Here is a 22,961-nt window from a genome sequence, read left to right as displayed (position 1 = left end):
TTACACTAAGCACTTAATGCCTGTCCCAGATTATGCTGTCACACTGAACTGACAACTATGTAATCCTACAGACAGCTCTGTTAACTAATGGATGGTTTACTCAGCAGAGAATGAAATGACAATTAATCCTCTCCGGCCACTCTGTCAGCACTTCAGGGCTGAAAGTGTGGTGGCAGACAGGGCCGTGACGCTGCAGTTCATTTCAGCCACCAGATAACACTGCCAGGTGAAGCCTCCGGCACAGGCTGGAACCGGGATGCCAGGGCTGATTTCTGCGGAAGGTAGCTGCCACCTTGTTTGTGCAGCAAAGTGGTGTAATAAATAGAGGTAGGTTAGCTAAGATGGACACACGTGTGGAGTTCAGATGCATTAATTGAACTGGAAAAAGATACAGAGATTCATTACAAGAGTGCCACATACCTTCTCAAATGCCTTGCTGACTCCGAGCCAGCAAACATGCGTGCATCCTCATCTCAGCTAAATGGTCAGAGCCTATCTCAGGGTTTGGCCATGTTATTTTTCTCTCAGCCTTGCTATTTTTGTGACTATGCAGTGTAATTTTAAATGAGCTGCACACTTCCTTTGTTAATTCTTCAAAAATCATCAGCTTTTCAGCCCTTATTTTGATATTTTTAAGTATCAAGTTTTGTGTGTACCAGGATGTCCCAATTAAAATACTAAAACTTCTGACTGGGTAAGTCTTCTATTATAATTTTCCCCAAAGTTCTGAAAAAATACATTAAAAAAATACATTTATATTTGGTTGTGGAGCAGAATGACATATTTCATAAGCATTTTTCTAGAGCAAAAGCTTGATACCACACAAGGGGTTAAAAAAAAAAAAAAGGCCTAAGCATTATTTATGTGGCTGATCATTTACTGTCTGTGCTGAAAGGTGCATTGTGTCTTGTGCTACTAGCACAAAAGCAGCTGATGGCTAAAACATCTTTTGCACAGACCAAGCTGCCCCATAATCTAAGAAATTAATTTGGCACTCCATTGTATCTCAATGTGTACTAAAAAATATTTTGACATTAAACACACTGAGTTTTTACAGAATCTACATATCATTAAGAGAACCAACATGCAGAGGAACAGGACATCAAAGTACAATTCAATGTTAGTTTAAAATGAGCTAATGGGATTTAAAACAAAAATAAAAAAACAGTTTTGGCTAGTCATTGCTGATTATGCCAATGGGAGCAAATACAAAAATTGCCTGAAACTTAGAGAATGAGGTTGTTAACTTTTATACTTGCTGATTTTGGAGACTAGACTGTGGTTTCACAGCTGGTTTACCTGAGCATGTTCTCGCCCTCACTAACCCTGTGCTGCCTCCAGCCCATGGATCAGTTTAGCAATATGTTTCACAGAAACATGCCACAAACAAGAGCTTTGGCTGAGTCTGGAGCAGCAAACTCCAGCAACAACACACCGATAAGGACTTAGGGAGGCAACCAGGAGCAGTAACTCCTTGAGCTGACTGTGCTGCCAACGTCCCACAGTTGCAGTGCTAAGAAACCAATCCAAGCATCTTGCGTTGTAATGCAAGAGGAATGGTTAACCATCTGCTTTGGGCTGTCTCTTGAGATCAGAAATTTAATGGAGAGGATGAAGTGATTTATGTGCATTTTACATAGTACACAATCTGCCTGGACTATTACAGTGCTCTATACTGATCCCTACCCCTCTCAATATATATGTAATAAAGCCCCGAAACAAAGTTTTATTTTCTACATACCCCAAAGGATAATAAACAGATTATCTGTGTTGTGCCACATGGGTGTTAGGTGCTTTAGAGAAAATATGAGAGTGCAGATATAAAAGCCAGAAATCAAGACATTACCCACCGAGTTTTCCACTTGGAAAGGATGATTCAACTGCCAAGACCTGGGACCATGAGGCTGTACTGATAAAGAAAATGTTGAAATATAATTAGAAGATAATTTGCCAGAAGGGATTGCCATATCACAGGAAAAAAAATAAAATGCAGGCTATGCTCCACGGAAGACGGCACTCCCTTCCACCACCATCCATCAAGCTCAAAGAGGAGGCATGATCCCGTCCTAAGCTGGGAGTGCCTTTTTCATATCAACAATGCTGTGTCCTGCTATGAGCAACACCCTAAGAAAGGAACAAACACTTCTGTGGGAACAAGAATGAGATCTTAAAAGATAAATGCAAGATTAAAGGGACTGGGTTGTATGTCCTAGTAAGGAAATTGTAGGGCCTGAAAGAAAATAAAAAGACGATTTCCTACCTAGGAGGATAATGATCAATTTTTAATTTGCTAAGAATTAATCATTATTTTTCAGCAAAGAAGGTTTTATAATAATCCAAATCTACCTAGATGGATGCATGAACAAAGGAAGAGATGCCTGAGGAACCTGATTTAGCCTGGGTCTATGGAGGATGCATTAGATCTTGGTTGTAAGGATGAAAGGAACTACTACAAGGAAAGAGAGGTGAAACTACAAGTGGTTTTAAGCTAGCTTGGTTCTGATGCCAGAGATAAGTTCATCAGAAATTTAATGAAACATCTCAAGTAAAGCACGTTCTCTCTTGCTATTCTTCATATTTTGTCCATGCAGACATGCGGTTCTTCCTCCACAAAGGCAGCAACAGGAGATGGCTGAGCCCAGGTGTTTGCTCCTTTGCTCAAAGGGCAAGAAGCAGGGTCCCTCATACCTTCAGTACAGCATCAGAAGCAACTGCCATCTCGTGGTATCAGGGCTGAGACTGAACTAGCTGGGATGCTTCCAACTGCAATGGTCTGATATCTGAGAAAGCTTCCCAGCATCTTCCAACCTGGGCTCCACCCCACAGTTTCTGGAGGGGCTGTGGTTCTTCCCATCTGCACACATGGAAGTCAGTCAACACACGTTGGTAGCATTACTTTATTTCCCCTCCTGATTTATCCACCTGGCTTCTAAACTGCAGATAATCCAAACAGTTTAGGAGACTTTATGTACACATTAAGTGTTTATGAGTCTTGTCAACATCTGAGGGAACCATGTGCCACTTAGAGACATCTGGAAAGCAAAACATGCCAAAGAGAAGCCTTTTCTGAACCAGCACTTGGGAAACTAAGGCTGTTAAAACCTCTGCTCTTTCAAGAAAACAATGTTTGATCATGAAAGATGCTAGGGAAGATGCAAAGGGTATGTCAAGGCAGAGATCTTCAGCGTCTTTCTTAAGACTCATCTGTTCCACATAAAGCAACAATAGTACGGCAGTTGAGAGCTGTGGCTTGCAATGAAGTCTTCAGGAGGCTTGGATCCCAGCTGTGCTCCTTGGGCAAAATGAAGTCACAGTCTTCTTGTGTCCTCCCCCTCTTCTCACAGCTGCATTTTTTGAGGAAGACGTGCTGCACATCTTTCTTTCCTTCCTTCACTGCTGTCTTCAACATGCTGCAGATGTTCCCATCAACTTGTGTAGGAAAATACGTATCCTGGAGCTTTGTCATACAGATACCTTTGCATGAAGCTATTTGTACAAAATGCCTTCATCCTCACACCTCACAACATCCTCCCACAAACTGTAGAAGACACTAGGGAGGCCAGAGAAGTAATCTTCCTGCTTGGTCAGTTAATTGAAATTTAATTGAAATGTGCATCAATTACCAAAGCCTCACTTCCTGAGAGCAAGGGTCAGCTTGCTTCAACAGGAGAGAATGCTAAAACTAGCACACTCAAGGCAGAGAACAAGAGATGGCATGAGAACGAGACGGTAAGCAGACCAAGGTGATGGACAACAGCAAGGAGACCACATTTGCATGGCCACTCCAGTAAGAGTTTGTTTCATATACTTCAAGTCTCAAATGTAACGTTAGAGAATGAGGAAGGAGGATTTCCATCAAAATCTCAAAAAAAATCAAATGATTTAAGGAAAAATTATAAAAAATAACCCTATCAGTTCATTGCTTTAAAAACTGTTTTTAATTGTTTTGTGGCAGGTCCAACTTTAGCAGGTTACACAATCAGAATATATTTACTTCCTTCAAATTGCTGAGGGTAAAAAAAGGCACAAATTTAAAGATGAGGGCTAAAAGAGGTCTGATTTCAGTTCTATTTCTTCTCCATTTCATTTTGTAGAGGAAATCTGAACTTCTTAATTTGATGAATGATGAAATATGCATTGACATTCAAAATCAAGAATAAAGACAATAGTGCAAGGAAACTATTAATACATTTTTTTTTTCTTACCCTCTTAAGCCCCTGCCAAGTACCTTCAACATTTTTCTATTATTTTGGACAGCAGCACAACCAATAATGGCTTATTCACCAATAAAAACGTATTTATGTGAAAATCCCAGGACTTAGGAAACCAGTTTTCCACAATACCCTAATGGTATGAAATAAAATTTATTTTCCAATTGATAGAAATGAAGGGTTTTACTTTATTTGATGACAGAGATATACACGATTTTGACACATCCTCCTAAACAAGAAAATCTGAAAGATTTAACAAAAACAATTTCACCATAATAAGGTGCTTTTATTGCTGTTCTACATTAAACTTGAGGGAAAACCACATTATTTAAGAAGCTAGTTAAACATACAGAACAACTTGGAGTCCAGACTTGCTCTGATATCACAGGTTATTTGACTTGCAAAGCAATTCCCAATATTGCTTGAATTTTTTAGTGCACACATCCATCTCAGAAGACATCAATGGTAACAGTATTTGATCACCACTGTTTTCAGCTTAGGCTGTGGGTTCCTGAAAAATCCTTTGTGGCTTTTGTCCCATGGTACTAGCTAGAAATTGTTGAAGATTGTACCAGAACTCATGGCATGAAACTCCAAGAGATTATAATCAATTCCGTGACAGCCCCTGTTTCTTGAATACCAACACTTTCAGTTACACCATGCTAACTTGGTTTCAGTGAAAGATCGAGCTGGCCATACTTAAAAGAAACTGAAGTTTCCAATAAAAGCTGTTTTCTGACAGCTCTGATATGAGCTAAGGAATAAGGCCACTTCAACTTGGTCCATTTTTTTGCTTTGAAAACAAAAAAAAAGAAATATTGTCAGTTAAGTTTGAATGTTATACATTGCATAAGCTTATATACAATGCTTTCGCTAATAACTCACTGTAAGCACAAATGACCTCAGTTCATATTAGATGTAACATAGGCAGTAAAGGTTCATAATGTTGTACCCTGAAAACTGCTGCTAAAAGGCAGACTGCTTTCTAATAGGTTCTTTGCAATGGGAAATTTATTCTTGGTGTTAGAACTAAAGCAGGAAGGCGTTCCACTTTGCACATTTAACAAGTGACTAACCAGTATGGCTGAACAGCCATAGGTAGACTAAATGGTTAAACAGCAGTATAAAAATTGTAATAAAAACTGCACAAGTTGCCATAAGTACTGTTGCTTAACATGCCAAGTCTCTTCTACACAGTAAACACTATTTTCAAGTTGAGTACAAATCCTTTCAGCTGCTTTTAAGTATCATGTATACTATGGATACATTTACTTTTGTTTTTCTCCTAGTAAAAATAATTCATGTTGTGCTTTTTGTGGCATATCTGCATTTCAGTATCATGTTTTCTTCCTTTGTTAATTATTTGGTTTTGGTGGGGAACTACAAAATAAATTTCTGGAGCACCTGTTATTAGAATAACCAATTAGCTTCAATAAAAAGTGGTGCTGCCACTAAAAAGGCAGAGGATAAAAAAAAATTAAAGCTTTTTATTAACTTATCACTAAAATCTACATATTCCACAAAGGCTATATACTCACAGCAATATTAGAAGACAGTATATTTGTCAGGATCTATTTATTATTGGCATATGCAATTTATTAGCCAGTTGAACTACGAGATATTATTTACCATAGGCAAACTAAATACTGTGCTTTTAAGAAACCTGTTTAGAAATGATTTGATGTTTATTTTGAACATATTTACAAAAAGGATTTTTATGTGTTAGCAATAAATAATCCCGATATTCAAAATGTCAGTGCTCATGCACACACCGACAAGATGGTTGCATGCTTAAAAATATTATTTACAGTACAGTCTCCTTCATAGCCCTCTCTCTAATAACAGCAGAAAGTGCATTTTCTTCCATTTTCTTTTTTCCTTTTGTTTTGATTTAGTCTTGCTTCTGAGGGATACAGCCTTCCATCTCAACAACTTCTGGCCAGCCTTCATATTTGTTTGTATCCTTGTTGTTCTTTATATGCTGTAAATAGAAAATATCAATCTACTTTTAATGTGAAGTCACTTACCCTGTTGCTTTAAGTATGGCTTTAAAAGACACTTCTATGTAACTATTTTCAGGAAACAAAGAGAAGGTGGTAGTATTAGCCTCTTGTGCTTTTTAAGTAACATCCAATACAATAGCCTCTCAGTACTCACCATCTAAAGTTGCTTGCTCAGACAAGTATATGCTAAAAACAGGTGAATCTGAGTAGTGAAAACATTTTTAAAATTTATCATGGATGTTTATTCAGGAAGAGAAACAAGCAAGGAAAAGATCAACTGCCAAGAGAACATAAACCACTAGGTTTAAGTTAAATAAGGACACTAAACTTACAGGGCACAGAAAATAAATAGTCAGATTTTATGAAAATTACATAAGGCTGAATGTTCTTTTTTTTTTTTAAATTAGGGGTTTATTTTTCCAAGAGGCAACCATCTGCTGTCAGGTAAGACATTACTGCCTCCAAGAGTTTACCATTGCTCCTACGCTAGTTCCCACTCCCTTAAAAGTTGGCAAAAAGAGAACAGGCTTGCTCTCCACATACAAAGCTACCTTTACTGGTAATTAAAGGCAGCAATGACATATGCTGAATTGCAGCTATTAAATTATGTGGATTTGTTTAATTTCACAAGTTTTCCTATGGCAGCAGTAATTTCTGACAGAAGAGCAAAGTGAACAGCTGGGAACACGAACACCTTAACTACCACTCATCTATCAGAGGTTAGCAGGTCTAAAAATGAGTGTTATGCAGTAAATTTTGAATTATCAGTTTAATTGAATCCATTAAAAAGAATTCATCTAGTTATTGGGATAATAAAACCCACCTACATCAGATTTTTTTTCTTATTTGCGAATCATGATGGAATCATTTTGCACATTTAAAAGGGGGAGACTAATCAAGGAACAAATTTGAAAATAACACTGTGTGCCATTACTAGAGTATCCATTTTGAACAAACTCAAGGCATTTATAAAACATGCTAACCCTTCATTAACGTAAGCTGTTGAATTCCACTAAGTTACAGAATAACAGACCTGTTCAAATGGACTTTTAGTCTTAATTCCTTTTCCACCACAGAAGACCCAGTTGTCTCTAAAGCCAAGGTTAGTGATGGACGTGCTTCCCAATTCAGCAATCAGCTTCCGTGCTTCCTCATTAAGCCTTGAACAAAACAGAGAAATTCAATATGTAAATAAAATTACACATTCTCAGAGCTTTTATTGTTCAATGCACCATTCAGCTTCAGTCTGATTAAACATAGTTTAAGGAAGCGAATATTGGGAAAGATCTACTTTTCATAATAAGATAACGATAGTTCTGAAATAAGCTGATCTTATGAGCTCTGCTCTTTGATATTATTATCTCAAGCAACCAGCACACAAGCCTATCAGTACACCAACAAAAGCCAAGAACCCTATCTTATGAGGATTTATACATACAACTCAAGGAATTTTAGCAATTCTCCCGGCAGCTACAAAGTCAACCTTTAAAGTAAACAGTGTTTGCAGACTCAAGTTGAAGCCTAGATAAAACACAAGCTCTTTTAGGTTAAAAGAATGACCTAAATACACAAAAGAAGTTCTTGTTTGCTCAAGTCAATTAATTTAAAATTCAGAATGCTACCCCACAGCATGGTTCAGTGCCTGTAGGTCCGTGTAGGAAAATACGGAAGGAAAAATTATTCTGTAGGAGACAAAACCTCCAAACAGCAGCTCTTTATTTCTTCCTACCAGTTACTATATTTGCCCGATTACTAAACATCACATACAACTTCTGATTATTACTACTTACTGAGATATAGTTGTGTGACTCACTTTAACAAAAACGATAAAAAAAATGATTACTTAATTTACTCTGGAGGTTATTTGTACACCCACACTTCAAGTTTCTACAGCATTAGTGCAGCTTATATTTAAATAAAACCCACAACCTCACAATAATTTTTTTTTTATCTTTTAAACATGATGGTTCTTCACAGTTTTAGTTGCTTCCAAGCACTGGCATTTATGATTAATATCAAGTTTCAATGGCACGGTTTGGGCTATTTTTGCAATATTACTAATAAGTACTTCCTGGCTATCAGAAAGAATGGGCCTTCCTGTTTAGCTTTGAAAAAACACCAGCTGAGACATGATTACTGTAACAAACTAACTGTACTTATCTAAATATTAAAAAACAACAACAGCTGGGAGATCCAGCCTTGTAATAAAGAAACATTAAATTGCTTTCTTCTCCCCAAAGTAGTGAATATACAGACCCTTTCAACCATTTACTGCAAATACCGCTCATTTCAAAGTCAGGATTTTGTCATAGGAAAGCTACTCCTACATCAGAGATAGGTTGTAGATAACAAATTGCATTAAAAGAGGGAAAAAAAAGAACGTACAGAACACATTAAGAAGTTAAATAAGTCTAAAACAGGAGGAAAAGAAAAAAAATCCTTATTTTTCACTACAAAAAGTAATCCTTTTGACAGTATGACTTAAGTATGGAATAAATCCATTCTTTAGATTTGTATTGTAACCCCAATACAAATTTCTACAGTAATTTTACTATCTATTAAAGATGATCAAAGTTGAGAAGGTTAGAAGATATTGCTGAAAGAGTACTAAAACCTCTTATGATATGTCTATATTAATAAATTGAAATTAATAAATTGGAAAGCTTGATAGTGGAACAGTTCCAAACTTTGAGGCCAACAAGCATGAGGCTCACAGCAGTAAAATCTCACACCTCAAAACAGGAAGGGTACACGTAAGACTTAGTAGCAATGGTCTGTGCACATTTTTTAACTACCAAACTCTGTCTTGGAGTTGTTCTGAGAAAAGCACTGGATGAAACAGACCAATTTCCATCAGAGGGTGTGTTCTCTCAGCCATGTCACATTTGTCCTACACTGTCTTCTTGTTGCATTAACACCTTTTCTCTGAGGGGTTAAAAAATCAGCATTTATGATTTGCAGAAAACACTTGGGATATTTCTGCTAATATGTCTAATTTAACATATATTAGACTGTTTGTTGTTAGTGATCATGAAAGTATAGAACTAAATCTATGTAAATATCACATCAGCATCATTAAATTAATCAACTGGAAGCATAGTTTCAAATCCCTTATCTTGCAAGAACAAAGCTTTATCAGAAGTGGTTGTGTGATAAAGAATGCTTTTCTTTTTTTCTTTTTTTTTTCCAAGTACGAAACAGCATTTAAAATGTTAAGCAATATTAACTGTATAAATCAATGACATACTTGGTTGCACCATCATCATATGTTCCCATTAACACTATGGTTCCATCCTGGATAGACTTAAGAAATTCAATAAATGGTGCCACATCTGGAAAGAGAGAACAAAAAAAATCATACAAGCAGCAATCATTAGATATATAAATCTAATAGCCTGCAACATCTATTTAATTTAGACATTGCTAAATTAATAAGTATTAATATTTATAATTGTACTCATACATTTATAACAAGATCATAAGTGTGAGGAAGATAAAATGCACAAGGAAGAACTCTCATTTTATAAAAAGGGTTTCATCTATACTGTGTAAAGACATACCTGCTAGTGGGAACTTCTCAGGAGAATGAGCAGGTGTGATTAAATGCACCATGCTCCTCTTCTCTCCCCCATCCCCAACTATCTGTGTTTCTCTAAAGTTGCATTCTCCTCACAATTACTAAGGTTGAGGTCAAGCTTAAACCACCACAGCAAACGTACCCTAAAGAGGGCACACACAAGTGCGCACACACGCACACAGTCAGGTTGTTTCTCTCTAACCATCTAGGATAACTGCGCTTACCTCCTCCCCACATGTCAAAGAATTTAGTGTCTACTGGTTCTCCTGTTTTACCTGAAGAGAAAGAAATATATGGTTTAATGAAATAGCCAAAGGTACTTCACAGACAACATGCCCAATTCCTCTTAATGACTGTCAAAGAAAGTACTGAAGAAGACACTACATAAATCATCAAGTACTTCTATCTTTCATGAAGATTTCTCCTTAAACTCTACAGCCATTTGTGAAAAGCTAAGAGAGGGGAAAAAAGATAGAAGATGCAAACTTCTGATTTTACTTCAAGTGGAACAAAAAAAAAAAACAAAACACAAAAAAAGAGTAATAAAAATGCACTTAGCTTTTTTTTTTTTTAAAGGCTCTTTTTGCAAAAAAGAGATAGTGCAGTTATAGTTTGCTTTTAGTACCACACAGGAAGTACCATACAGGAACAAAATGCATGTTCTGCTAGAAACTGCAAATACTTAGCTGATTTAAACTTCTAGAACAAATAGAGAAGAAAGCGAGTATTATACATTCATCATCATTTTTACTGTGCTGTCTACAACGTCAGTATTTGATGGAAGATAAAGTTTTGTTTTTAATAGATACATCATATAAAATCTGTAAGATGAGAAAGACTGGCAGCTATATAATACAGAACTGGGAGGTTTGTTTTTGAACAGACTGAGACAATTTAGGAGGGCAAAATAGGATTGAGTATTGTTCAAATCATGCTTTAGATAAACGTAAACCTGAGTACAATCCAAAAATAATATGAATTTATATTGCTGTGAAATGACAAAGTACTATCTCGCTGCTACAAGAAATTGCTTCCTATATATTAAGGACAAAACTGTCAGTACTGGTGTTCAGTTCAGCTTTCAAGCTGACACACAGGTAAATTTGTTAACTTTTAACGGAATCCTGACTATATAACATGGATGTATTTGGGGACAAGATCTCTATATATGGACTAATAGAATATACTGTTTCAAACTAGGAAATAATGAACTGTCTTTTTCATGTAGTAACACTGTTAAATAGGTTTCACTGAAAACAGTAAGAGAAGAATTTGGTGTATAGAATTTTATTAGTGGTGGCAATATACAAAATCAAGAGAGAGAGAGCCATTTTTTCATTCTATATGTACGTTAGAAAGTTACCTGATGTATCACTAAGATAACGATGATGGAACTCCACATTATTATACATTTTCAGACACAAAAATGCTCTGAGTTTTTCTACTTTCAAACTGTATGCTAAAAAAATGTGGAAGTGCCAAAATTTGACATTATCTCAGTACTGAATACTGCCTCTTCTCCTCCTCTTTCCTTTTCACCATCCCTTAATAGACCTTAAATTTCAGGAAGAATTTGAAAATGAAGACACTGCTCACTTAGAACATCACTTACCGTTGACCAAGGCCACATTTATTCCTCTGCCAACATTATTTTTAACTCCACTCATTAAACTGAAACAAAACAAACAATTTGATTTGTAACAGGACAATCTTCTGATATGTAGTATTTCAATTTTAAATAGGAACGATTAAATCGTAAGATACACATACTTGAAGACCATGTGCCCATGAGTACTTAAATGAAGCAAAATCTCCTACGTGCCCTTATGGAACCATTGAATTGAGAACAACAGATCTAATGTCCCTAATTGTAACCACTTTGCTTGAAAAAAAAGATGATTAAATGCTCAAAGTATGTGTGTATTAAAAATGCCAACAAAAATTAAGCACTATCAATTCAGTTAAGGAAATTCTTGCAGTTAAGGAGCCTGAAACATAAAGACCAATTTGAGGGGCTTAGCACAGTCACGTAACCAACATTTTAAGCTTTTTTTAAGCATATGATGAACAAAATCGTTAATGAGTGAATGACTTTCAAAATCGTTAATGACTGAACCACAGTATTTAAAATGAATACTGAAGCATCACACTACTAAACAAGAAAGTCAAAGCAGATAGGTTTCCTATAACAGATAAAAGTATCTAAAGTCCAATGGAAATAGTTAATGTATTGATGGGACTTTAAACAGAAGTTGACTATAATCTCGGAGTACAATTAGACATCCCAACAAAACCACCACAATCTATGACAACATTGTTTGGCCAAAGCCAGAGCAGAAAAGGAGCTCAGAAAGTACAGACACACTGTGAAATGGAAGCTGTAAGGAAGAGCTAATGGGAATGTTAAGACTGTTAGCTACGGTGCCTTGGGCCATGGTGAGGGTACCACTCCAGTGAGAGGAAGCTCACAGATGACCTCATTATTTTTCACTGGCACTGTATGAAACTCTCTGTTCTACCTAGAAGCCCTAAATATTCCGGCAGTACCACTTTGAAGCTAGAAGTAAAAGCGTTAACATAAGCAAGGAGAAACAGGAATAAGGATTGAAACCCTATGAAGACAGTTAAGAAGTCTTTAGCTCAGATTTAAGAAAGCACTTCAGCATAAGCATAGTGGAGCATACCTCATCAGTTCCAAACACACTTTAACAAATGTGTCAATTCCTTCCTGACCAGGGTTGCTTTGACTTCCCCAGCTTGCTCTCAGAAGGGGCTGGCAAGCTTGTACAACCCTGCTACCTTCAAAACTTTTTTCAAGTAATTTCTTCTGTGACCACATGATTTTCAGGTCATGTCTGAGCAACTGTTCTAAGCTATGTTTCAGAAGGACTGCATCCTTGCACACACCACTGAAACAACCCATACCGATTCATTACTCATCCCATACTAATTCATTACTCATGAGCCAGAAACAAGAAATGCTGTGTTAAAAAAAATAAGGATAGAACTTTCCTCTCTGATGTTGTCTGTTGCACTTAGGATGAAGATACAAGCCAAAATTTAGATCAAATTCAGACAACTCCATATCCGGAACAGACTCAGTATCAGCGATTTCAGAGAGGCAGTGAATGACTACCAGTTAATGGCAACTCTTCGTATGGTGACTTCGGTTTTAAAGTAGTAGTAACCAGAGATGAAAGATTCCATATTCCTCTGTCAACCCTCTAACATATCATCTGCCAAACATTTGTGATTAGAAGAGGACTAGTAATTTTCTTCTAAAATACAGAATTCAGTTTTGGTCAGTAGGGAGTTCCAGAAGCGTTTTAGCCACTGGAAGACCATTACTTCTGTGATCACATCATTTTCACATCATGTCTAGGCATCAATTCTAAGCAACAGAAACAGATGGCAAATAGACTGAAAACAAATAACAAAACAAAACCAGTGAAGCTCTGAATGCATTCCTTTGGTCACAGAAGATTTAGTGAACTTTAATTTACCAAAAAGAGTAAGAACTTCATTTCGTTTTTAACTACAATTCTCTGTAAATAAACACAAGTCAAAAAAAATCCAATACTGGGTTACTTAGGCACTGAAAAACCACACACACCTAACAGCTATAATGGACTTCAGATAACAAAAAAATCCTGCAAATATGAATACCAGAAGTAAAATAATTATTAAAGGTGGATGCTGTAACATCCTGCTATAAGGTTACTGCAGCACAAATATGGAACTGGCTTCTTTACAGAAGAAAAACTGTATGGAGAAGTTGCTAGTAAAGAGGTATAACTTGCTCCTTCTAAACCCATCACATAGCAACCACAATATTTAATATTTTGACAATGACTACAGTATATTGTTTTCTAGTTTGGATTATGCCCTTCCAATACAGGAAAGCAAGACCATAACTGAAATTCTACAGACCAGAGTTCCCACCGCAGTCCAAAATACCTATACAATAAAAAGGAAACACCGAGCACTTAAATGCACTGCAAATTATACCAGTAGTTCCAGTACTGCCAAACTAAATGACACCCTTGTTTAATACCGAGCAAAAACTTACACTGTAAACATTACGAACAATTTATGAAACCTTGTTCCTGCTTCCTCGTCTTGGAAGCACAAAGAAGAATATCAAGAAAAATTCAGCAATCCTGACTTAACCAGAAAAACACGTTTTGCAGGATTGTCAAAAACATCACTAAAAAAAGAGCTACTAAAAATAAAATAAGTCCCTTCACAGTTCTGAGACACTACACACCTGAGATAGCTTGTGTGCTGTCACAAATACTAGTGGGTGTAATGTGAATGCTTTCTCACAGGAGGGCAGTAGTTTACCAGTTTTAGAATTCTTCCGAAAACTCACAATCAAGAAATGATGTCAGCTTTTGAAAGAGAAATCAAATGCATTATGAACAAAGGAGGAGATCATATAAAATTAATCAATTCTGCTGATGGACACTTCAATATACATTAAAAGTCCTCCTCACAAGGAATTAGCAAAGCTTTTTGCCAATTGAAACAGAACTTAAGACCCCAATAGTTGTGCATTAAGTTGTGCACTAATATTAAAAGAACAGAGGATTTCTTGACAGTCACTACTTTTCATCACTTGCTTCAATGAAATATTCTTATTTCTGGGGGGACACGAACAACAATCTCTCCTTAGTTAACCAGTAAGCAAGACACTTAAAAAGCCTACAGTCCTGATGTTAAAATACTACTTGCAGTCTCATAACTTTTCATCAGTGAATCATCCTAAATCTTTGCAGATATTAAGCTTCCTAGCAACCAGGCTGAGATGCTGGCAAATTTTGGAACATGAACAAAAAATCTCTCTGCAGGGAGACTGGATAAGATTTTCCAAGGCTGTAAAGGGAACGAATGCTATGAATGAAGAGAACCGAGCAGCCAGAAATAGTTTTTTAGATCACATAAAAATATTTTTTAAGTTTTATTTTTATTAGAGAATAAAGTGATGGAAAATATAATCCAGTACTTACAGATCTTACAGACCTAAACATTAACTGATCATTTATCCTATTTATGAGTTTTGCTGTTCACAGAAATGTTGCCATTTGCTCTAGAATTAGTGCTGACTGCTGCATGTGCTATCTGTACCACGCTGTACTTACATAGCATGGGCTGAGAAACAGCTAAACTGGGGTAGTTTAAATGTAGATGGAAGGCAAAGGCTGATTCTTAAAAAAATGTATCTATTACTTCTGACTATGCTAACAGCATGTCTTTTCTGCCACATGACATTAAAAATTGAGTGGATAGATTATATCATACAAAATGGCATGCTGTGGGTGACAATGAGCAGTAGCAACCTAAGAGCAAAGAAACAGCCTAAAAATAAACATTAACATTCTAGTTATGAGGATTACTGAAAGTTATTCAGTTAAATACTCTAGACATAATATTGTTAACAATATTGTGTTAAAAATACTGTTATTAGAAATACAGGGCTTGAATAATTTTTCAAACAGTTCCTTTCTTCAACAAGGCTAAGTGCCAGGTCCTGCACCTGGGGCACAACAAGCCCATGCAGTGGCACAGGCTTGGGAAAGAGTGGCTGGAAAGTTGCTTGGCAGAGTAGGACCTGGGGGTGCTGCTCGACAGCCAGCTGAACATGGGCCAGCAGCGTGCCCAGGTGGTCAAGAAGGCCAACAGCATCCTGGCCTTCATCAGAAATGCCAGCAGGACCAGGGAAGTAACTGTCCCTTTGTACTTGGCTCTGGTGAGATCGTACCTTGAGTACTGTGTTCTGCATTGGGCCACTCACTACAAGAAGGATATTGAGCTGTTTAAGTGTGTGCAGAGAAGAACAATGAATCTGGTGAAGGGAGTAGAAACCAAAGACTTACGCAGAGTGGGCTGAGGGAATTGAGGTTCTTTAGTCTGAAGAAGAGGAGGCCAAGGGGAGACCTCATCACTCCCTGCAACTAGTTGAAAAGAGGCTGCAGTGAGGAGGATGTCGGTCTTTTTTTCAAGTGACAAGCAATAGGACACAAGGAAACAGTCGCAAGTTCCACCAGAGGAGGTTTAGATTAGACATTAGAAAGAATTTCTTTAGGGAAAGGGTTGTCAAGCATTAGAATGGGATGTCCAGAGAAGTTCTAGGCTTCCCATCCCTGGAGGTACTTGAGAGAAATACGAACATGGTACTACGGTACATGGTTTAGCGATGGGCTTGGTTGCTCAGGTTGATGGTTGGATTTGAGGTTGAAAAAGACCTTCAAGATCGTAAATGATTCTATGATTCATTTCACAGTTCAATTTTACAGTTTATTTACTTAATTGTGCTGATGTCAACTAACTACCAATCATTAAAATATTTTTTCCTTTTGAAGAAATATGATAAAGAAAAGTTGAAAATATGTTCTGTCACTGGTACAATGTAAACAGATACTTTAAAAAAATGACTGGCAAAAGACAATCCACAGCAGTTTTAGCTGATTACATTCAATTAGAAGTATCAAAAGTAATTACTTAAGACGACAGTTGTGCACTGAATTACAATTACAGACACAAGAACAAGTTACTTGGAGGAAAAACTGTATCTGACTGCATAAAGTCTCACTACTCCAAAAGCCTCTAAACCTAAAATAAACTGTTAGCTATATTGCATGCATTAAAATTGCATACATCTCAGCATTTACTGCAGAGTATTAAATACGTTTCATCACAGATTACGTTATAATGAAGTATAATTTTTTCATGTGGTCATACTGTAGACAAAACAAAATCTACAAAGAATCATTTAAATCAACAATTCTGTGCACAAAGCAATCCAAGGCAGCAGTTGAAAGAGATATTTTAAGACAACAGGTAAAAGTACTTACACGTTATCTTCTACGCAAATTTTAGGTCCAACTACATTTGCTGCTCCACTTGCCATTTTGAACGCAAAATGTTTTTCAGGACAAGCTTTAGAGATCCCACATTTGTATCTTGGAGGTTTTGTGGCTTTCAAAAGGAAATAAAACAGGATTTTAGAGAAAACCAGGAATTTAGGAAAATCAGGGAAAGAGGAAAATGACTTTCTGATTGCATTTAAAGTGTAATTAAGACTTTCCAAACTATGAAAATTCAACATTCTTTCTACTATTAGTGAAAGCAAGTCACAGCAGTAACACATGCATATGAATACTCACAGCGTGCAGCTGCATCCAATGCTGATCTAGCTGAAAAGCAAAAGAGTTTTACAAGATGTTACTATTAAAATGTCATCTGCTATAAAATATCCTATAAATTTAAAACCTTTCAATGCTTCTATAAAAATAGATTGGTTGAAATAAAGTATCAAATACATATGAACACTAGGCTACAATGTAAAAAACATTAATCTTTACATGGCAGAAAAATGAAAATAGTCAGGGAACATGTTTAGAAGAACTATCTTAATTTATGGATCGCTGATTAAAATAAAAAAACATGGAGATAAAAACTCAAAACAACCAGGGATCTGTGGAGGTGTGGGTGCTGAAGTGAAATTCCTGTCTTACAACAGAATTTGAGCCTGTCAAAAATAAGTGCTACAAATCAGAACCTTCACAAGGATGTGATTCCTTTCATTCAACCCCGGAACTCTGCAGTTTAGGTGTATTTGAACCCTATCGTTCATGACTCCCTTTCTCAGGATGGGGAAGGACAAGTGACATCACACATACCTACAGTTCATCTGTAATATGCAAAGACACCTCTCTTCAATAATTATTAATGATGCCACTGGTGACTGGTTCAGATGTATGCCCACACTGCAGTAAGCTGAGTTAAACAACATGAACCCTATCCATGTGCCCAAAATGAAAAGTCCCTTTCAAGATAAAGTTGGTTCAAAACATATACCTTGAATTTTACATCATCTAAGCTGGTAATTATTTTCTGCACAGAACTCAGCACATCTGAAATGTTTTGATTATTGCACATGGCAGTGCAACTATGCAAACAAAAAAATCCCACCCAAAGCACAGAATTTTAAAGTGCTTAAGCAACAGAAAGGCAGAGTGTAGAATTCCAGAGACATCATTCAAGTCACAGAGTTTACAAACCCGGACTATGACTGTAATTACCAGCAAGAAAAAAAAAAAAAGGGTAAAAACGAATGCATACTTGGAAGGTGAGAGAATCAAACTGATTAATGAAGTAGGTTAAATATTTCATATGGACAATAGTATTAAAATACACAAAATTCATAAGAGCTTAAGTCAAGCTTACAGTAAAATAATATGCTATTCTTGATTACGGCTCAAATAAATATTAACAGATGTTTGCAGAAAACAGTGACTTATCACTTACCAAATATGTGTCCTAAGTTTGCTTCCATTTTTATTTCAAACACTTGAGATATGACATAAAATGTCAATAAAAATATTGCTACAACTACCACCAACTTTGCAGCACCTATTCAGAAGTGGAGGAAAAAAAAACAGTTTTAACAAAAATTAATCTGTAAGCGATAAGATTAAGTTTGTCAAAATCAACTACACGAAAAATTTGTATAGCGTGACATCAAGAGGAACTCAGAAACACAATGAGGAATTGTGGACTCACCGAACAGTAATCTGCACAAAAAACAACATCGTGATGTAGGATGCAGCTGAGCCACTTCACCAGGTTGCTATAACAGATGTACCATGCTCTCAGCCATGAAAACTCACCTTGTTCTTTCTCCAAGCTTCATGCTTCTCTGACATCACGGTTTACCAACACACCTCAGCAGCCAGGAGAAACCACATACTTTTCTGTGGAAACCCAGCTTAACAAGATGAACTTCGCTGATTTTAGTGGCTGCTGCCCAAGTGGAAAGTCCTGCCCTCTCCATCCCACTTCCCTGTTCTTAGTCCTCTGTATCTGTTTCTCACTGTTCATGAATACTCCCTTTCTTTTTTTCCCCCTCAGACTGAGATACCTCAGTTTTAACAGATAAACCAGACTGAGTGATTAGGGATCTGCTGATATAACGTAGCTTGTCTCCTTTGGTCAGTCAGGTCTGAGCATTACATAAAAATAATAAAAAAATAAATTACAGGCCTTCGACAAGAGTTAGAAAACTTTGAAGATCTAATTTAAAAAGTAACAAAAAGCAGTTCCTCACCGCTGCCCCTTTTAATATGTTATGGTCTCAGATGGCTTGAAATTTTAACAAGCTTAACTTACTCCAGTGCTGAGCAGTCAAGCCACCTCCAAGAAAAAGAACTGGAAGCACACAACCAGAGCAATTTAAATCTGAAATGGAACTCTGCCATTTTCTAACATCATTTTCAATATATTTTAAAAAAATATTCTGTTTTTATATTCTCGTAAATTAATGACTGTCAGAGAAGTTAGGTGAGGAAGCGTCTGCTCAATCTCACCTTCCTGTCTCACCTCGGTATGTCAAACTGTTTGAAAGAAGCAAAACTACAGCACACTTGTTTCTCAGATGGCCATCCAAATAAACTGTTCAGAAAAAAAAACACGCACTCCTGCAATCTTAGATTAGGCTGTTTAGAAAAGCTTAAAATAGATAGATTACTCAGCCTTCTTCAGAAGGATGAAAAATGTTAATCAATCCTTCCAAAGGCTAGAAAAGATAGAAGAAGAAAAAGACTTTTGTTTGCTCGCAGTTTGGACTTCCTCTCCCGTTTCACATGTGTGACTGTATACATACTACTATGTAGGAAAACACAGATACAAACTTAATTTAAAAACATTACACTGGAGCTCCAAAGATAAATGCATTTGAAGGGAAACAGATGATCTGAACATAAATTAAGAAGTGGAAAAGAAAGGGCTTCAAAGCAACGTTTGCTCAAAAAGACAAGATGGTACCAGATTTTGGAATGAGTCACACAGCAAGTGGTACTTGAAAAGCATGTTGTTTCAGCAGATAGTAGGCGAGATGAACAAGTACTCAGTATGAGCACTAACCCTCCTCTCCACCTATATTCTGACCCCTCCAACTGAATTTTAAGTGCTCCCTCTAAGTGGGAGGCAAGAAATCTCCTTGAATATTTGTGTAGTATTTGAACCAAAACAAGCCTGTTTGCTACAGGTTAAACATTCTGTATGAACCACCATAACTTTTTGTCTGTAGGTTTTAGTGACAGAAGTAGTTAGCTGGAAGACAAAAAGAGGTTGGGGAAAGTCAACCACCTTCCAGGTGATTTGGCAATCTTCTAAAAATCACAGCATTCTCCCAGTTCTTTATCAGCTTTGCTTTAACAGGTTGCTCACAGTTATACTTACTGATATTCCGTAAGTACATTGACTAACAACAACCTTAAAAATCAGGAGTAGTTTAATTCATCAGTAACGCTAACGTGCAACGCTCTTGGAAAAGAGGATGTCACTGTCTCCTAGGAAAGCCAAAAGCTGATCCTTCTGCAACTACCACTACCACTTTTGATTAAAGTGCAGTGCATCAGAATGCCAAACCTGCTCAGTTGCCACACAAATGTAGCAGGCTATTCAACTGCAAGAAAGTGTCTAAAACAATATTTTCTTATAGTATTATTTTTTAATAACCGCTGCACCTTCTGTCAAGTCAAATCAGTTTCTCAAACACTGTACTGAAGTAACATACCTCTACTAAAGGCTTTTTATAGCTTTCAACCTCCCCATCACCATTCAGGAAGACACTATATTATAGAAGTGCATGGAACTTTTGGTTGCAGTGTGGGGCCGAGAAGAAATTGCTTAAGCCATCAATTGACCATTTCCTTGTTCCTTCACCATCTTACAGTTAGCAGCCAAAGTAGATCAAGTCATGATATCTTAAACTGTCACTGCAGATCAGCTGAAGGAAGTGTTGTAACCAGCTGTTTGCTCTGAGACTATCCCAAATTCCAAAGCAGGTTCCAGTTAAACAGAATAGCAATGCTTGCTCTGCCAGTTATGTTTACTTTAAAACCTTATATTACCGTCACAACTTGTTAATGCTGTCTGCAGATTGTTTCACAAATGACAAAAGCCCAATTTCAGTGTGTGTGCTTACCTGCTATTCTCATCTTTAATCTTCAGCCAGGAAACAACACTACTGCATTAAAAAAAGCCACCTATGGGGGGGAAAAAGGCACACCATTGTAATTAGTCAAATTAGCACTTCTGTGATGAGTTAACTGTAAAAACACCGTGGATTTTCTAGCCAGTAGTGATGATTGTACAAAATAGTTAACTCTTCACACTAACAGTAAAGGAAAGAAGATTCATGATGGATCTCTGATGTATCACTTTCATTTGTTACTCCATGAAACAAGACATCTTAAAAACTATTACTTTCATTTAATCAAATCTACTACAAATTCCATTCACTTTCAACCCTTTAATCTATGGCATAAGTATTTAACAGAGCTCTTTCTAAGCAGTCTTTGATTTCTTAAAGCTATGTGTTAAAAGCCAGCAATTTATCTGCATTGCTCCAAAATCCTATTGACTTTTGGATGTTAAGTTGCTATTTGGTAACCTAACATAATAAACCATACCTTGGAGAGAAAAGATATAAGCACTTTGTTCTTTGGGATAAAGGATTCAATGGAACTGCGAGATCCTTGTATTACAGAAATGCAATAACACATCTGTCACTCATAGCAGCATCCAGGAGATTCACGTTATGGCCAACGGTAGCAGAAGCAACAACGCTAGAATTGACTATTTCAGGGTAAACTAAAAATCATTGCCTAGGAGCAAAAGCCACGTGAACACTCAAAAGTTTCTTGTTAGAAGAGCTTGACACTGCATGAAGTCAAAGGTGCCACAACCTACACGGGCCTTCCTCAAAGGCTACCACCACCTCCTCCTCCTCCTCAGCATCCCTTGGGCTCTGCCTACAAGACCGCTGCTGCTGGCTCTGTACGATGACACTGTTCTTGGCCACACCACGCCCAAACCGCACTGAGTCGGGACACCTTCTGCCAAGTCTCCCCTTACTCCCGACTCGAGAAGCACAAAGCAAAGCAGCTGACCACTGGGCACCCCCGGCACTGACGTGGTATCCAAGCAAAGCAGGTATGGCAAACACCATATGGTCTTGTGGTCTTTCATGGTAACCTACCACAGGTCCATTAGAAACACTGCAATTCCTTTTACAATATTTAGATAGTTTAAGCATGTAAACATTTATTTTTTAATGAACCAAAGTAAGATTTTGGTTGGAAGCAGAACAGTTCGAGTAGTGTACTCCATCTCCTCTGTTACTATGATCATAAGCAAGGAGAGCTCTTGGTTACTTTCAGAAATACATGAGGCATTCGGACAAGGAACATTCTGTAATAGTAAAGAAAATCTGCTTCTAAATTTGCATTTTACCGCATAAGTGATTGCACTTACTGCAGTAAATAACTATTGCCATTCAGTGACGATATTGGATCACCTACACTAAGGCTGAACTTGAAAACATGTAAGAAATCATCATTTTATTTGAAGTAGCCGTCCCACACCCACCTATCACAAAACCTGCAGTAGCCCTAATGCTCTGTGCTCCTATATCGTCATTCTGAATACCATCAAAAATACTATCTTTAGAAATTATTTGAAACACTAAGACTAGAAGTCAGGAAACACAAATCATTTGAGAAGATCACCAAAACCAAACATAGTTCTCAGAGTCTAGGCCAGGGAGGAAAACCTGATATTATATAAACACTTTTTGCTTTCACTTAAATCAGAATCTGTAAGTTCAATCATTGGTGTCCAGATCCTCTTTGCCAAAAACACCATCATTACGATGTACTACTTAAAAAATAATTAAAAAAAACAGCTCAGCAGAGAAAAAACATTAGAGATCAAATACAAGTATAGAAATATTTCTACTCCATGAGAATTTGAAAAATAAATATCAGTGTAAAAACTGAAGAGCAGACAAGTATCTGAATACTAAGGTTATACTACAAGGGAAATTTCATAGCATATTATGGACACAGTACATCCATTTTATTTATGTCCACATATATTCTATATTCTACAGCCACTGTATCTTCTTTCAGTGGAAGACTTATCGTATAAGAAGGTATAAAGAACCATGGCGGGGCATTTTACATACGATATACAATGCCTTACTTCTACAGGCCTGCACAAGCACAATCCACGACATACATCTTGCTTCCATTTTCTGCAGTGATGTTGCACTGTTGTTAGACAAACACCTTCAAGCAACGAAACAAATGATTACAATCAGGG

At 36.9% G+C, this 22,961-nt stretch overlaps 1 protein-coding gene across 3 annotated transcripts in view; it reads right to left on the bottom strand.

Annotated features, from left to right (window-relative positions):
* Positions 1–3,919: 3,919 nt before the first annotated feature.
* The window catches only part of FAM3C (FAM3 metabolism regulating signaling molecule C), a 30,980-nt gene continuing 11,938 nt past the window's right edge, over positions 3,920–22,961 (bottom strand). For 2 of the 3 annotated variants that reach the window (XM_080557219.1, XM_080557220.1), the window contains exons 2-10: positions 20,782–20,842; positions 18,102–18,206; positions 16,958–16,987; positions 16,646–16,769; positions 11,404–11,462; positions 10,016–10,066; positions 9,462–9,546; positions 7,248–7,374; positions 3,920–6,192 (exon numbers count right to left, since the gene is read on the bottom strand). In XM_080557219.1, coding sequence (XP_080413345.1) covers positions 6,103–6,192; positions 7,248–7,374; positions 9,462–9,546; positions 10,016–10,066; positions 11,404–11,462; positions 16,646–16,769; positions 16,958–16,987; positions 18,102–18,206; positions 20,782–20,794 — 684 coding nt within the window. In that variant the 5' untranslated portion in view covers positions 20,795–20,842 and the 3' untranslated portion in view covers positions 3,920–6,102. Of the gene's footprint in view, positions 6,193–7,247; positions 7,375–9,461; positions 9,547–10,015; positions 10,067–11,403; positions 11,463–16,645; positions 16,770–16,957; positions 16,988–18,101; positions 18,207–20,781; positions 20,843–22,841; positions 22,928–22,961 lie in introns of all 3 variants that reach the window. The other variant, XM_080557221.1, reaches the window with a different exon arrangement.

The sequence above is a fragment of the Anser brachyrhynchus genome, assembly GCF_964034855.1.
Source record: "Anser brachyrhynchus genome assembly, chromosome: 1".
Taxonomy (NCBI): Eukaryota; Metazoa; Chordata; class Aves; order Anseriformes; family Anatidae; genus Anser; species Anser brachyrhynchus.
Note: the sequence above shows the minus strand (reverse complement) of the source record. Positions and strands in the feature narration are given on the sequence as shown.